The following is a 17,130-nucleotide window of genomic DNA, read 5'->3' as shown; positions in this document are numbered from 1 at the left end:
AGAATAACATAAGAAAGAGCCAAGGGATAAAATGAAGTGAAACTAAAGTCTCAACTCAGCTACTGAAATTTACTTTAGAGATTTTCCATTAAAAGATTAAAGGAAAACCAGAGAACATTCTGAACAACTATACACTCCAACACTACATACATATTTCAAGGACTTTAATTTTACATTGAAAATACTCTAAGAAACTTTTCGTGCAAAGGAAACAAGAAATTTTAAATACTCTTGTAGCATGCATCTTGTGCTTCTATGGTTACCTAAGCTTGACCAGTTCTTCCCCCCTTGTAACACGAGCTACCATACTTGGACCGGTGAGGTGATGAAGCACACCCACTTCCTGCTTTGTTCCAGTCAGATATTAGCAACAGCTCTTCTCAACCAAGGAAGAGCCGATTTACGTGTTCTATCGTGTGTAAAGGGAAGAATAACCAATTGTGGGAGGTTTCTAAGAATGGAACTTTAGCCAGTTAAATTTACATATTTCCTCCGTCTGAACTACTAAAAGCTTGATTTTGGACATTATACCCAAAATCTCCATCCAAGCTCATTTGTTGGACCTCTTGTGGAGAAAGAATCTTGATGCAGCGGACACAGTTCACGAATTCCCTGAAGTATCATATGATCAGTACACCACAAGTATGTACAAGTACAAGGGACTGGGAAGGATTGTAAAAGCAGCTTAGGCCACTTTTATCAAGTGTCCATGGGATGCATGCATTACGGGATAGAGGTTGTATGGTTATAAAGTGGTTCACTTTGAAGTTGTGGCTTTCAATGAATCTTAACCATCAGGAAGGGCATATGCTGTTTTCTTGTATAGAAAATGCAATTACTGAAAATTAGATAGAAGCAAAGTTAAAGAACTTACTCCCAAGGATCATCGCCAACAAGCAGATCGTCATTCTCATGATCCACATATACAAGCTTCCATCCTATTCTTTGTCTATCCTCCAGTTGTCCCTCTATACCAAATCTACGAGCTAAATCTTGTTTAAGCTCTTCATAGCCTGAATAACGTGTGATGTCGATTGATCTTCCAACAGCACCACGCTTGTGTACCTTTGAGAGCATAGAGGCAAAAATGTTAGTACTCTTAACTCAAAACAATGTGATGTAGGAAATAGATTTGTCAAGTTAAATGTTAACCTACCTTGGTAAACGTCCGCATTCGAGGCATTTGAGGTGGTGGGGCCCAGGCACCTCTATTCATGAAGCTGCCTTCATTTATGGTAGAATCAATTGAATTGAAGGCCATATCAGGAACTCCAAATGATTGGGAGACTATTGAGGATGATAGTTCAGGCTGTGCATCCTTGGGATTCTCATAGCTGGAAAGCATGCCTCCACCTGATGAGATATTATTTGATACATCTTTCCTTGACCCCACCAAGCTATTTGTGATCAAAGAATCAGGCATCATGGATATTCCTAACTGATTGTCCATGTTTGCTCCAAAAGCAACACTATTTCTGGGGTCACCCTGAACTTCTCCATCTTGACTATCTCTAAATACGACTGCTTGAGAACTGAAAGACATCGGGTTAGTCGTCTGCTGCAATTGGACATCATTTTGAGAAAAGTAGACAGAGGTTGCTGAAGATGAACTATCTAAATAATCCATCTGGGGAACTGCAGTATTAAGGTATGTTTGAGGAGTTGAAAACCCATGGTTCTGGCTCTTGGAGATATTCAATGAGGGCTTCACATCAGGTTTTTGCTGCAAATCTTTAACTAGATTTCTATTAGGGGACATAGCTTCTAATCCACTGGAACTCAAAAGGGGTAGAGAAGACTGGGTTGTTTCATCCGCTGCAGCTGTGCCTCGATGGATCCTACCATTCATAATTGGCTGAACTACATTTTGACAGTTGTTGGTGGATGGTGAGGTGGAACATGATGGGATATCATCCGTAACCACCGACTGGCCTCCACCTACAGCTCCTGTTAAGAAGCTACTGCAGTTTGCGGAAAGCTGATTAGTTGTCGGTGGTAGAATCTGGCCAACTTGTCCAGGTATTTCTGGTAGAATTCCTGGTTGCTGCTGCTGCTGTTGCTTCATATGCTGATTTGGCTGGGCAAAACGAAGATTAGACTGGCTATTATTTATCGTCATTTGCTGCTGGGCAACTTGTGGCTGGGAAAGAGTCGTGGAGGTGGACGTGGTTTGAGACATATCTAGCATTTGGCTTGTTGCAAGTGACCTAGAAAAGTTCTGTGATACATCTATGTGCTTCTGCTGATCTTGGATTGGCATAAGCTGGGATGGTTGTTGCAGTAAAGATTGTTGAGCTAGAAGTGACTGCTGCTGCAGCTTCTGCAAAAGCTGCATCTGTAATTGGTTATCAGAGAAATGCAGCTGTTGGTTAAGCGGATCATTCGGCTGGGGTGGCATGAAACTTTGCTGCTGAGTCTGATTCATAATCTGTTGCTGCTGCGGCAGGTTCTGAGGAAGATTTCTCTGCAGCTGATTTTGAAATGATTGTTGTTGCTGTAGGACATTCTGAGATTGCACAAGACTTTGCGCTTGCAAAAGCTGGGCCTGAACATGGTTTGTAGGCACTGATTGGTTAATTAAGTTCTGTCTTGGTTGCTGACTGATATCCGACAACTGTTGCTGCGACTGCATAATGGAGCCTGCTGGACTCAATGTGGTAGTTGGTAACTTCTGAAGCTGGTCGAGCTGCTGAACTTGTTGGGTTGGCCTTTGGGCACCAAACTGCAAAGTGTTCTGCTGAGGAAGCTGAGGTGCTGGTAGACCTAACTGACGTGAGAGGTCTGCTCCACCTCCTACATTCTGTAGCACAGAACCAGACAAAGAATGCAGGTAGTTTGGTTGCATTGAGTTAGCCAGAGAAGGATTCTGTTGCATGTTCATCCATTGGACTAAGCTCAGGCCTGGAAGACCTTGCGGATCCTTCATGCCAAAGTCATCACCGAGCCATGGCATTGTCCTCTTAAACAGGCCATCCAGATCAGAACAATCATCATCTGCAAGAAGTGACACATTCTACCGATCAGAAATCTAGGAATTTAGTTTACAGTTGAATGATTTTTGGAGGTAAAAGTAATATTCATAACAGGAATATATTTCATTTTCCCTGAGATATTGCTCACCTTTTCAAATAAGGTTCAGCGATTTTGTTCGATATCATAAGCTATTCAAGTAATACAAGAAAGGAAAGCTTGTAGATCAAAGATAGAAGAGGAAAGGACAAAAAGGCATATCTGTCTCCTAAATCCTATTGGACGCTCATTCAAAGTCTTCTTTTCAGTAAGAAAAATTATTTTCCTTCTGTTTTCCATAAGAAAGACATGCACTAATTACCAGTTTAACTTCACGGTCAGTGAAGTAAATGGTAAAATCAAATCTATCGAACTATCTCTCCAAAAAAAAAAAAAAAACAGACATAAAGTCATTCTGATTGTAATTTGCTCACTACCTGGCATTCCAGGTAGCCTTGGCCGCTTTGATCTAAAGAATGGTGGAGTAGGACAGATGAAAAACGGTGCTGTTACTGGTTCAATCTCCCAAATTGAGACTCGGTTACGCCTCTCCCCAGCAGTTGACTCATCCCAACCAACCTAATTACAGTTCACAAGTTTGAAGGTGTCAATACATCCTGTAGTTAATCAAAGATAGAATACAAGTTATAGAGAACTTCAGTTTATATACCTGCAAGTTGCGCCACTGTGAGTTCTTCCACCTCACTGGATCAAGATCACTGATGCCAGTAATTGTGCCCATATACCTTCTAGTTCCTGATTCTTCTGTCTCAAACATCATGCGGAATCGCATGCCAAGTGATACTTGACAGCTATAAGTTGCCTTGTAATACTTGGCTAAAGGGATGACAAATTCTGAAGGACTTGCCCTGTTCATATTAGAGTTTAAGAATTTTAATTATCATGACATAAAATCATCAGAAGGATTGATACGTTGCAAAGGGAAATGCATAGGCCGCCTAATAAGAAAGTAAATGCATTGACCTTGGGTTATAAAACACAGTGAACGGGCTGTTGTTTGCAGCTGCATGGGCAGCCGCTGCTAGGATACCAATATGCATGCTGTCACTTGACAACACCGATGATGATAAGTTGGTTGGCTGTCTGTTTGCCCGCCTAATTCCAAGTAGAAGCTGCTGCTTTTCATCCCTGTCGACATAGACTACAGAGCGTCACGGATGACCAAAACATATGAACGATCGAAAATGAGAATCTAACAGGTGAATTGGTTCTTTCGAAGCCTCAGAAGTCCGATCCCTTCATTGATCTTACTTATTGCTCTATTTTTGCCATCAGTTTATATTTTCAATTATCACAACAACAAAAAAAAGAGATACAACATTCAAGGTGGCATGTCGTTGCCAGTATCATTACCTAATAAACAAAACTGAGTCACCAGCAAAGAGCCTCTTCCCACTGACAAAGAGGCTCCACCCTGTCGTTAGCAAATGGCGTTTGGGTTGCCCTGGATCACCAGAGATAGGTAAATCATAGGAAACAAGCCAAATTTTATCTAGCCTTGCTTGGCCAAGTAAATCCATATATAGCAGCTAAACAAATGTACCGCGATAAATATGGCGGAAGGTCCACAAATTATCATGCAAGTCTCTAGCCACAAGTTCTTGAGCAGGTGGTTGCATTGAGTAATCCTGAGAATGAACAAGCACGCCTATCACACAAAAGATAGAGAAACAACCAAAATGTATCAAATGAGAAACTTTAATATGCTCTTACCAGAGGCGGGAATATTTTTTCTGCAGAACGTCGAGGAACAGAAAAACCCCCATGTGTGCTTGTATCACTGGCAGTCAAGGTCTTGCAAAAAAATTCTGTTTGTGGTTTATTTAATTTCATAGACAAATCTGATCTCAACAATGCCTCCTTGTCAAACTGCAAATGACCAAAGGTTCACTAAATGAGTTTCAATTCCATCTTAATATGCTATAATTGAGATCCTCCACGGACAGAGGACCACCTCACACTCGCCCCCACCCCCCTTCCTCTTTTTCCGAATGAAGAAAAAAAAATCAAGAATAGGGATAATCGCCTTTTAATGTTAGATACAGCGAGGAAGAAACATACTGAAGGAACTGGCTGCAGTGTCATTTGTGCATAAACTTCATCTGTTTCTGGATCCGCCTAATGACAAAAAATACAATCATCATTGTTGAATAGCAGAGGCTTCAAAAAAACAGTTAATATTAAGGAAACTGAAGTTTGAATGTACGTACATGCAGGGTAATATTGTGAAGGAGACAAACTAACTTTGATGGAAGGTTTGGATAGTTTGGTATTTGGGCATCTACGTCTTTCTTCATAGATGCCGCAACCTGAAAAAGTTCAAATGCAAGAGTAAAACAAATTAGACCCATGAATATATAACTCTGCATACACGACTAATCTTTACCAGACAACCATTCTAGATACAACACTAGCTAGCTATATGACATACATTTCAGTTGCAACACAGAAATTCTTGAAAGTAATCAAAATTTGACTAAAAAGAAAAGGCAAATGATTCAGAATTTTCCTACTTACCAAAAAATATTCAAGTTTTATTTAACAAAATCATCATTGAAGTACATTCCTACTAACTTCTCATTTCCTTCTTATTATCTTCCTAGTTTCCTTCCTTTTTTCCGCCTCGACATATTTTTTTTTTAATATCAACGGTTTTCAGGTCAACCTGCATGCATCTCACGTATTCAACGCAGTACATGTTACCTTCCATCAGTAACTCTGTCCACCAAGTCATAAACAAGCCGGAAGAAATCAACTAACTTTTTTTGTTGTCTTTACTAGAATTTAAACTTCAATCTTCATGATTTTCATCCCACTTTATTAGCCGCCACACTTTGTGGCACATTTTCTTTCTCATCATTAAGGTTTGCTAAAGAAATTCAAAAAATTCTTTTCAATCTTTATTTGTGTCCGAGGAAGGTAGAGTGTACACAGACTCTACCCTTAGAAAGGTTGTTTTCGATTCAAGAAAAAACATATCAAAGCAGATCGAAAAAAGAAACCCTTCGTTAACTTTAGCCAAACCATAAAGTTTAAATTATATTTTTCCTCTTAATTCTCAAAAAAAAAAAAAAAAAAACTCAAAAATTATACTTTTCCTCCTAAACAACCACTACCATAGTTGTTTGGCAACATCATAGTCAAAGATACTAAAATATGATGTTTCCTATCTTTTCATCTTTGTTCTTTTTCTAAAACCGTGTGGTAACTACATAGTGTATGCACGTGCACATGTAAGCATATACATAAACCAACAAATTCTCCAATAAAATACAACTATAGATACTGACACAAATTGCATGTTACACCAAAGATAATACCATAATAGATCAACAAAAAAATCCAAAAATTAAATAAATTACTCTTACTAGAACATGGACATAAAAATAAATACATTTCTACTATCAAAATCAACTAGCAACACCAAAAGTAGTGAATGTTAATAATGTGCACCATATCGGCTCACGTTAGCAAATAGCCCCATATAAAAAAATATAAAAAATTGTTCTCTTATTTTTGCCGACACATTATTATATAAATTTACATTTCAATATTATGATTTTCACCCGCTTTATTAATCGCGAAAAAAAAAACTAAACCTGTTCACTGTGGCCTTGTGGAAAATAAACAACATGGGTCCCAGCCGCCGGTAAGTTCACTAGAGGACCGGCGCAGGCCTGCCATAGCTCTGGATTTATGCTTTTCTTCTCCACTGCAAAAACAAATTAAATTATTTTCCAAAAAAATTTTTTTTTTTTATTGGTAATATAAATTGAAAAAGTATGAGATTTTTTTTCTCACTTTTTTTTTGAGGAAAAAAAAGACTTGCTTTGCTTATTACTCCCTCTGTCTATTTTTAATTGTCTCGAAAATCAATTTGACTATATTTCAAAAATTAAATTAAATTACATTAATTCAATAATTTAAACAAAATATTGAAAAACTATAAAAAAGAACTATAACTTGTAATTTATAATGAAAAAATACATTTATCTTTGGTTCTAAAAAAAAAAATCCATGACAACTAAAAGTGGACGGACCGAGCAAGTGCAACTTTTAACAAACGTGCAAGTGTTTCCATTTTGCTTTCCAATGAAAAGAAAAATATTTTCCAGGAAAATTTCATTTGTAAAGAAAAAAAAAATATGCTCTTTTGAAGAAATAGACAAAAAAAAAAAAAAGTTGAGAAAGAGAAGTTGATTTGTTCGATGATTCAACGATTGTTACAATGCATCGAGAAAGTATATATATATATATATAGAAGGCAAAGATAGTGACAGACCTTCAGCAGGATGATTCCCGTTAACAGTATGCTGCTGCTGTTGCTGAACTCCGGCAGTATTCGCCGGTGTTTTCATTTTATATCTTCTTTCCGATCAACAAAAATAAAATTGAACTTCAATATTTTCACCGGAGATTCATTTTTTCCCCTTTATATTAGATCTGACGGGAAGAAGATTGTACGTTTTCCGGTCACCGGAAAACGAGAAAAAAAGAAAGGTGAGGGAGACAAAGGAAGGTCTGTGAAAAAAGAGGTGTGTGTAGAGAATTGGAGAGACCAAATGCTGCAATTTAGCTTTAAATTGGCCCCTTTTTTACCAGACACAGAGCACACAGCACATAACACTATCTTTCTCTCTCTAATTTGCTCTTTAGAAATGGCTTTTGCCCCTTTTCTCTCTCTTTCTCTTCTTTGTGTGGATAAATAATATAATAGTTATATTTATATGTGTATGTATAGTTTTTTCTTTTTTATTTATTCTTTTGTGTTTCTTGGTTATGGCCTAGCAAAGTTGACCATTGAGGTGAAACTTGACAAAAGGATGTTTAATTTAATAATAATAATCTTGTTCATCTTGTTTTTATACTTTTATATATTTTATAATATGATCAAATATAATGAACAAATTCTCCTTCCATTGTTTTTATCTTTTATTTCATGTTTCATATTTGCGTTAGAGTTTGATTAATTTAGATTTGCTTTAGGTAAGATTCTATTCATAAGAGCGTTTTTTATTAAGATTTTTTTTTATATTCACGGGAATATGAAATTTTTTATTAAGGGAGGAGGCGGAATCACATCCACTGCATCTTTATCTTTCGATGGTTCTTCTATTTTTTTTCATTATAGCTCTCTTTAATGTGCAACCGTTTGGTCATAGATTTTTAATTATATTTTGGAAGTTTAGTTTCTAAAATTTGTTTGGTCATAAAATTTGATCAAATTTTAAAATCTTGTTCTTCAAATATTAAGTTTCCAAAATTTGGTTTAATATTTAGCAGACATTTTACTTTGGATTATATAATTTTAAAAAGTTTTCAAGTGAAAAATACCCAAACATAATTCCATGCCTCAAAAATTCAATGAGTGTTTGATCATGTTTTATTATAAAATTGAAAAAAAAAAGTGAAAAATAGTATTTATAAGTTGGAGTTGTGTATGGCTATAATAATAAATTGAAGTTATTTTTGACTTGTTGTGAGTAAATTAAAATGAAAAATGAAGATCTTTTTTCTTGAATACTGATATTCAATTTCAAGTTCAATTTTAAAATTTTATGACCAAACGTGCTTCGAAATTCCACTTTAAAAAAAATGAATTTTTTTCCATGACCAAACAATTCCAATTACAAATTTTATAACCAAATGAAAGGTCAGTCTTCTTTCTATCTCCAGATGAAGAGATTCCTCTTGATCCATTGAGCCTTTATAACTTTTCTCAACTTCTTTCTTTAATTTAATAGTTCTAAAAAAATATCCTATCATTGTATAAGTTCTAGTGTCCTACACATATTTTTTCATGAAAATTAAATATAGTTTAAAATATTGTAAAACTTGATATATCCAATTTAATTGTATAAATAATTATAAAAAGTATTTTGCAGAAGTGACACATATAATTTAAAATTCATAAATAGTATTATATTTTTCTAATTTATATGACACATTTTTTTTCCAGTCTGTTCCATTAATTTTTTATATAAAAACTTAAATTTTATTTTATTTACTCTTAATGATATAATTTATAGACACAAATATCCAAGATATTATAGACTAAGAAAATCAATTTTTTTAAATTAAATTTTGTATCAAGTCAAACAGTGTCATAAAATTGAGACAGAAAGAACATGTATTTTAGTTTGGGGAAATTAAAAGAAAACTTTTTAAATCTTATGATTTTAAATTGAAAACGCTCCTAATTTACTAAAAAAGATTTGAATCCTATAATATTAAATATGTCATGAATGTTGTAATAAAAATTACTAATAAATATAAAAACTAACATCCCTTTTCATATAAATTTGGCAAAAAGGTAAGTACCCATTTGAAATCGAAATTCGACAAGATAAGAAATATTGCGCACTAAAAAGTAGTCTTAATAATTTATTTTCTTTATAATATATAAGAAATAGATTTGTTCTTGGCTGCAATAATTACTCTGTGTTGGTCCTCAATTCTCACAATTTTCAACATATTAAATACATTGTTATCCTTTGATTAGCAGTTTAGAATTCATACAAAAAATAAAAGAACTACTCTTTTGTCCCTGATTATTTGTCCATTTTTTTTTAGTTTTCCCTAATTACTTGTTCATTTTGACAAATCAAGAAATAACAATTTTTTTTACCTATTATACCCTCAATTAATTACTTTGAAAAATGTAAAACTTCTTGAAACTCTTAAATGTTAATTCATCAACTTGATAATTATAAGGGTAAAATGGTAAAGTACTATGTCAATCATTGTTTTCTTATTATGTGTATCAATTCAAAAATGGACAAGTAATTAAAGTTATAAAAAGTATAATTTTAACTAGTAATCAAACGATCGATCAATTTTTACCTCAATAAAAATGGTGAAAAAGAGGAGAATAAAATTTGGGAAATACATGATACTTTGAGATTGACCCTTCATGGACAATAGACCATCACTTTCACCATTATCTTTTTTAACCATCATTAATGTCGACAATGACTATTGAGTAGAACAAAATAAAAAGGTCAATAAAACTATTAATTAGAGAATGATATGTCATAATTCACTACTAGAGAGAAAAAAAATGTGACCTTCATTTCTTTTAAATTTTCATTGAAATATTCTCCTTGACAATATTTCTTTAAAAAAATCACCTCATGCATTAGTTCTATTATTCTCTCATTTGGCCATACATTTTGAAATTATATTTGAACATATATTTTATTTGAAATTTTGTGAGTAAGAATTTCAAAAATTCAGAAATCGATTTAAGCAGCTTTTGGAAATTTAAAAATATTTAAAGATATATATTTTTTTTTAAATCTACGATGAAACACTAGCGAAGTGTTCATTTTATATACAACATCTTTTTTTGTAACAATTAATATGTTTTAAATATATATTTGGTAATCTCTCACTTGCCAATTGCAGCTTTTTTGCTTTTGATTCTCTTATGTATGTTGACACTAGTTAAAACAAAGCACATGTTTTTGTTTTTTTTTTACCCTCCCTAGGAACTCCCACCTCTTTTGCTCCCTTGGTGACTCGAACTCGCAATCTTCGGGTTGGAAGTGAGGGGTGCTTACCATCCGAGCAACTCCCTCTCGTCCAAAGCACATGCTTTATTATTAACTTGTGCTAATAAATTTATCAGTGTACAAACACTACTAGATTTATTTTTGGTGTTGCAACTTAGGATTAATAAATAATGATGGAAGAAATTTATGACTTTATTTTTATGTTATTTAATCCTCCATTGAATATAATCCTAATAATTAGCTGGATATTTTATTGTATAGTCTAACAAAATTGAGTAAATATTAATGCAATAATTGTAATGTACATCCATGTCATAACACTCAAACTAATTAAACTTTAGGTTGGTTATAGATTTTGAAGTCAGAAACTTCTTAAAGTTTTGATTTTTGAAATTTGAAATTATATTTAAAAAAAGATTTAAAAATTTTGTGAGTGGAAATTTCAAAAATTGGCTCAAAAGATATTTGAAAATAAAATTGAAAAATCTACTCCAAAATTTATGGTCCAGTGTTAGTTAAAAGTAATGCGATGGGCGTTTGACCATGTTTTATTGTGAAATTTGAAAAAAAAAATTGTTGTTTTCAAAGTGAAAAATGATATTTGAAAATTTTAAAGTTATTTTTGATTTATTTTTTGTGAGTAATATTGGAGCGAAAAGGATGAAAACACCTGTTGTTGTTTTTCAAATTTTTCTGGCCAAACATGATTTTAGAGTTCAACTCCAAAAAAAAGTGAAAAAATATCATGATCAAACACCTCCCTATAAAGTTTTGAATTTGAGTATCTATACTTATCTGAATTTATGATAGCATATTTGCCTTTTTTGTAAAAAGTGTTGTAACATTAGTTATAAATGTGGTCCTCTTCTTATCTTGATGCTAGTTTGGCTCTTGTAATGGAAAAATGGAAGTTAATGAAAAGTTACTATCTATGCTTAAACTTTGCATATACTACTTTCTCAAGACCTTATTTCTTTCCTTGGATTTGTCACTTTCAAGTATATTTTTGATGAGGTAATATATTTGGCTAAGTTGTTTTTACTTTAAAAGTAACAAACGAAAACCAAAGTTTCTTTAAGTACATGAAATTACATCCAATTAGCATACCAAATGGGGAATTTGAGTGACAATGAAATTACATCTTATTCTACTTGCGACGACTTAACTATAAGGTAACTAAAACAATGATTTAGAGTCCTAAGTGAAATTTTGACAGAAAATATAATAATTATTTACCTTTTAATGTGGGATCGTGACAGTAATTGTGGAATGAAATAATTTTTTTAAAACTAATTGTAGTATTTTTGCTTATCTAAGTACCTATTATTATTCATATATTTACCTTTTCATTACCTCTTCCATTATTCTATTATTGTTGAATATTATGAGTCTTCCAAACGATGCAAAATCTATTGTTGTCTGCTAAAAAAATATCAAAATTTGTCTCTTGGTGCCTTTTTTTATGATTTCAAGCATTGCAACAAGCAATTATTATATCAATACAATACTATTTCGATATCATTATATTAACATATCAAATTCTTGAACCAAAATTTATTATTCTAATTTTATATTATATTTGTTTCATTGAAATTTGTAATATTGTTGTTATTCTTACTTTATAAGCTATAAATATGATGATCTTTTCAAAGGAATTGTTAGAAAAAATTGATTATGAAATAATAATTAATAATTTCGCATCTTAAAAAAAACTAGAAAAATAGACTTTAGATAATTGACATATATATACCACAAAAGCTGACTCTATAGGTGGAACCTTGTGCTAGTATCCTGGAGATGAGTTACGAATATCTAACACCTCTTCCCAATGAGACAAATTTCATTGAAACAAGATGATAATCACCCTTCCACTCAAGCCTATCCATCATGGCTACAATAATTGTCTTTGCATGATAGTTCAAAACTCCACTCTTCGAACCTTCTTCTATGTCGTCTAGGCATAAACTTATTGTATAACATGCACCCTCAACAATATTTACAAATTAACAAAATCAATTACTCTTATAAAGACCTAGCTAGCTATCAGAGGATACCATCTCCAAGGCTAGAATGTAGAATGTACACTTTCAATATTCAGATGCTTGATGAAACGACGAATTCATTAATCTTAGGAGCCATGACAACAATATGTTGCACCCTTAGAGGCTGAACTGCGGGGGTAATCTCAGTACCAACCAATCCAGTCAGTAAACTCATCAATTGTTGAAGCATATATAGCATTTCATCTTGGTTGATGCTGCTACGACGACAAGGATCCACTAGCTACAATGGGTAATGAAAGTAAGTAACTTGGGAAATCGTACGTCCTAGCTAGTAGGAGTTTTACTAATTCTGATGGATCACTAATCCTCTCAACTAGGACTCTAAAACCATCAAACTCTACATCATGGATCGCACATGATTTTCGTTAAAACCTAGCCTAGCATGGAATTTTACGTACCAAGTCACATTTACGCATGCAAACTCTACCCATATATTTGACAACTGCTATAACCATGTAATGAGTCGTTATATTCGCCAGGGAAGACTTTCTTCTCAACTCTCTCTCTCTATATATATATATATATATATTTGAATATTTAAAAGCTTGAAATTTAGTTCATAATTAATAAACTGACCTATTCGAGCAAGTATCGATTATTTGATCATTATTATTATTTGTAGATATTAATTCATTGAATATACACCGACACTGAAAAAGAAAATTAAGCTATAGGTTTGAATTAAGTTAAGATTAACTTGTTAAGTGCGATTTAAATAAAAATTGTGCATGTCATGCATTAAATAAATGAGTAATATATAATTTTTAGGCTAAGTATTTGTGGAGAAAATCAAGTGCTTGGTATTATGCTTAGAACTTATTTGCTATGTATCAACTTTTATAAACCTCAATTGTCAATGTTAGCATTGTATATTACTTGTTATAGTCTATATCTAATATGATGAGTCAAGAAGTACAAAAATAAACTTTACAAGATTAATAATTACGTAATCTAGAAAATATATAGTAAATATTTTTGAAATAGTACTTTCTTACTTACAAACACAAGAAAATAAGTAAGAACTATTTTTTAGAAAATGACATAAATAGTCCATTAACTATAGGAGTAGGTTTAAAATGGTCCCTTAACTATACACTTAAGGGATTTAGTCCTTTAACTATTCAAAAACTTATCAGCTTTGGTCCCTTAACTATACACTTACCAGTTTTAGTCCCTTAACTATAAACTTACCGATTTTAGTCATTTAAGTATTCAAAAACTTATCAGCTTTGGTCTTTGTCCATTTTTACTTTTTTTAAAAAAATACAAATAGCTTAGGTTTATATTAACGGAATCCATGTCTCAAGAAATTAAATCCTTTAGCAATTTTTTCTATTGTTTCTCTCTCTTCTCTACTTTTTCTTCAAATTAATCTTATGCGAAGAACCTTAACCTCAACGATTTAAAATAAAATTTACGAGAAAAGAAAATATAAGTCATAATTTTATTCAATGAAGGATAAATGAAGCATATTATTGCTACTAATGACTTGAATATGCTAAACTTTATTATAAGAAGAAAAAAATTATTACCCGTTAAATCCAAAGTTTGTACTCCAACGACTTCATTGAATGAAAATTTTGTTTTAATTTTTTCAGAAAATTGAAATTTATAAAATGATAGATTTGTAATTTTTTTTTAATAGATCAATTTTATTATTCTATTCATTTTATTTTATGTAAGGAAATTTGAGTAAATTAAATAAAATCCGCACTGATTAGCATATTCAAGTGCGGATTCAAGTCATTAACAACAATTATATGCTTAATTTTATCATTATTGAATAAAATTAGGACTTATATCTTCTTTTCTCATAAATTTTATTTTTAATCGTTGACGTTATTGTTCTTTTCATAAGAGTAGTTTGAAGAAAAAAGGGCGGGGATATAGAAACAACTTAAAAATGGGTTAAAGATTTAATTTCACGAAGATTCCCGTTAATATAAACCTAAGCTATTTGTATTTAAAAAATGGACAAAGACCAAACTTGATAAGTCTTTGAATACTTAAAGGACAAAATCGGTAAGTTTATAGTTAAGAGACTAAAACCGGTAAGTGTATAGTTAATGAACCAAAGCTGATAAGTTTTTGAATAGTTAAGGGACTAAATCCGTTAAGTATATAGTTAAGAGACCATTTTAGACCTACTCATATAGTTAATGGACTATTTATGTCATTTTCTCACTTATTTTTCAAGAAAACATTCTCTATGAAAAACACTACACCCTAGAGTACACTTGTATCATTCTCATTGATGGAGATTATGGGCACTACTACTTTGTTTGAAGGTAGACAGACGTACGTGGCCATTTGATCAAAGGGAAAAAAGACAAATATATCTCCGAACTATCGTAAATGACATGTATATACCCTTCGTCATACTTTTGGGACATTGATACTCCTGCCGTCCAAAAACTAGAGTACATATGCCCTTCACTCTAACGGTAAACTAAATAGGGACACGTGGCGCAATCTTATCTGTCGATCCGATATTTAATAAATGTCGGATCGGTAGATAAGATTATGACACGCGTATGCCTGTTAGTATAAATGATATATATGCTCTAGTTTTTGGACGGTAGATGTATCAATATCCCAAAAATATAACGAATAATATCTATATATTATTTACGATAATTCAAAGATATATTTTTCGTTTTCCCCTTGACCAAATGTAAAATAGAGCATGAGGTAGAAGTTGATATGCAATGCAGCTTTTTTGACAAATGACAAGTGTGAAAAGAATCTCCGCCGTCGATTTTAGTAGCAAGGCGTGCTTTTGTTTCTGCATCCATTCATTCCCATAAAGTTCCTTTGGTTCATGTTCATACTATTTATTTATTTATTTTAAAAAGTCCTACTTTTAAGATAATAAAATATTATTCCACTTTTTGGTCTGAATAAAGTTATTTAAGGCATTTTAAACATGCACTACAACCATGAGTTTTCATACGTTGGTGAAATTGTTTTATTTTTAATTAAAAATTTTGGGCTTAAAGAGAGATGGAGCTAGGTAGGGTTTCATGGGTTCAGATGAATTCACTATTTTTTTTATAAATTTTTTATTTGTATTAAGAAATTAAATAAATATATAGGTATGTTAACTAGTGAATTCCTAACAAAATTGATTGATAACTCAAGTGAAAATATTTTTTACACCAGTGTTGTGAGTTTGAACCCCACTATTCTTTCTAAAGGAAGCATCCTTTGTACTCCCAAACTTTTAATATTTTTCTATTCTATCTTGAAATTTAGAACCCCCAAACTTTTAATCGTGATTGAAGTTTTTAATTGGAGGACATAAAAAACAAAACAAGCACTACAAATAAATTTTAAAACAAGACCTACAAATAAATCTTTCAATATTATCTAAAACGAATAATAACACTTCTCATCCCTTCTTAGATAAACTTTTGATTTTGGTATAGGCGATCCACCATATAAAATTTAGAGAAAAGAGTTAAAATGTTATTAAATTATATAGATTTGAATAAAATATCTTTTGTTGATAATTTAACTTAAAAGTATTTTATCGTTAATATTTTAATCTAAAAATATCCTTATTACTACTTCGGAGAAAAAATACCCCATATTTCTAATAAACATATTTCTTTTTTTTTTCTAAAAAAAATACATTGCTTTTCTAATAAAATAATATATATATATATATATTTATTTTTTTTTTAAATACTTTTTTTTTTCTTATAAAACCCCTCTAACTAAGACTAGAAGTGGAAAGCAATCATTTTCCTTTTTATCTTCTTTTATCAATTAAAATAGAATTATCACATATATTTTTTAAATTGAAAATATAGATCATTTATATAAGATTATAGTAATTTCATCATTAATTTTCATTAGATAATAATTTTAAATAATAACTAATTTTTCTTTTTATTTCTTAATCATTTTTGAATTGAAATAGGATAAACATTTGCTAATATATTTCCTGATTTAAAGTTAATAAGAAAAAAAGGTATCAACAATAACTTCGTCGACAATATTTTATGATTTGAAGCAATGTAATAAATTTTCATGTTTTATAACATTATGATTTGTATCTTAACTCTAAAATCAATAATTATATTAGCAAATGTTTATCCTTCTTCAATTAGAAAAATATTGAGAAATAAAAATACATCCTATTTTATTCATAAAAAGAATTTTATCGTTATCTAAATAAAAAATTAATGATGAATTATGGTGATCTATTTATATGAAAATTAACGAGTAACAATATTTTAATTGGAAAAAGAACGTGTTTATAAAGAAAAACAAGTAAGGATATTTTTGGACCAAAATATTGACGGAAGCGGTACTTTTTAATCAAACTATTAATCGAGGGCACTTTGTTTTTCGCATAATTTAAGAACATTTTTTTTATCCTTTTCCGTAAAATTTATAGACACAAAAAATTAAATTAATAAAAAATAATAATAATAATCACAATTAATTATTTTTATATATTTAATTAATATTTTAATATAAATATATGATTTGAGTGAAACTGTTGGATTCACCTA

General features: G+C 31.5%; 1 protein-coding gene across 1 annotated transcript; it reads right to left on the bottom strand.

Annotated features, from left to right (window-relative positions):
* Nucleotides 1-37: 37 nt before the first annotated feature.
* Nucleotides 38-7,715, bottom strand: LOC102592438 (auxin response factor 19). Its single transcript, XM_006365574.1, has 13 exons — nt 7,313-7,715; nt 6,630-6,742; nt 5,241-5,339; nt 5,092-5,148; nt 4,744-4,899; nt 4,574-4,658; nt 4,384-4,474; nt 3,994-4,158; nt 3,680-3,878; nt 3,447-3,588; nt 1,157-2,994; nt 875-1,065; nt 38-612 (listed from the first exon to the last, which is right to left on the bottom strand). Exons 1-13 carry the CDS (start codon nt 7,386-7,388, stop codon nt 480-482), a joined length of 3,345 nt encoding a protein of 1,114 aa, XP_006365636.1. The 5' UTR covers nt 7,389-7,715; the 3' UTR covers nt 38-479.
* Between the last annotated feature and the right edge of the window lie 9,415 nt (nt 7,716-17,130).

This window comes from Solanum tuberosum, unplaced genomic scaffold (genome assembly GCF_000226075.1).
Source record: "Solanum tuberosum cultivar DM 1-3 516 R44 unplaced genomic scaffold, SolTub_3.0 scf00570, whole genome shotgun sequence".
NCBI lineage: Eukaryota > Viridiplantae > Streptophyta > Magnoliopsida > Solanales > Solanaceae > Solanum > Solanum tuberosum.
This window is presented reverse-complemented; position numbering and strand designations above follow the sequence as displayed.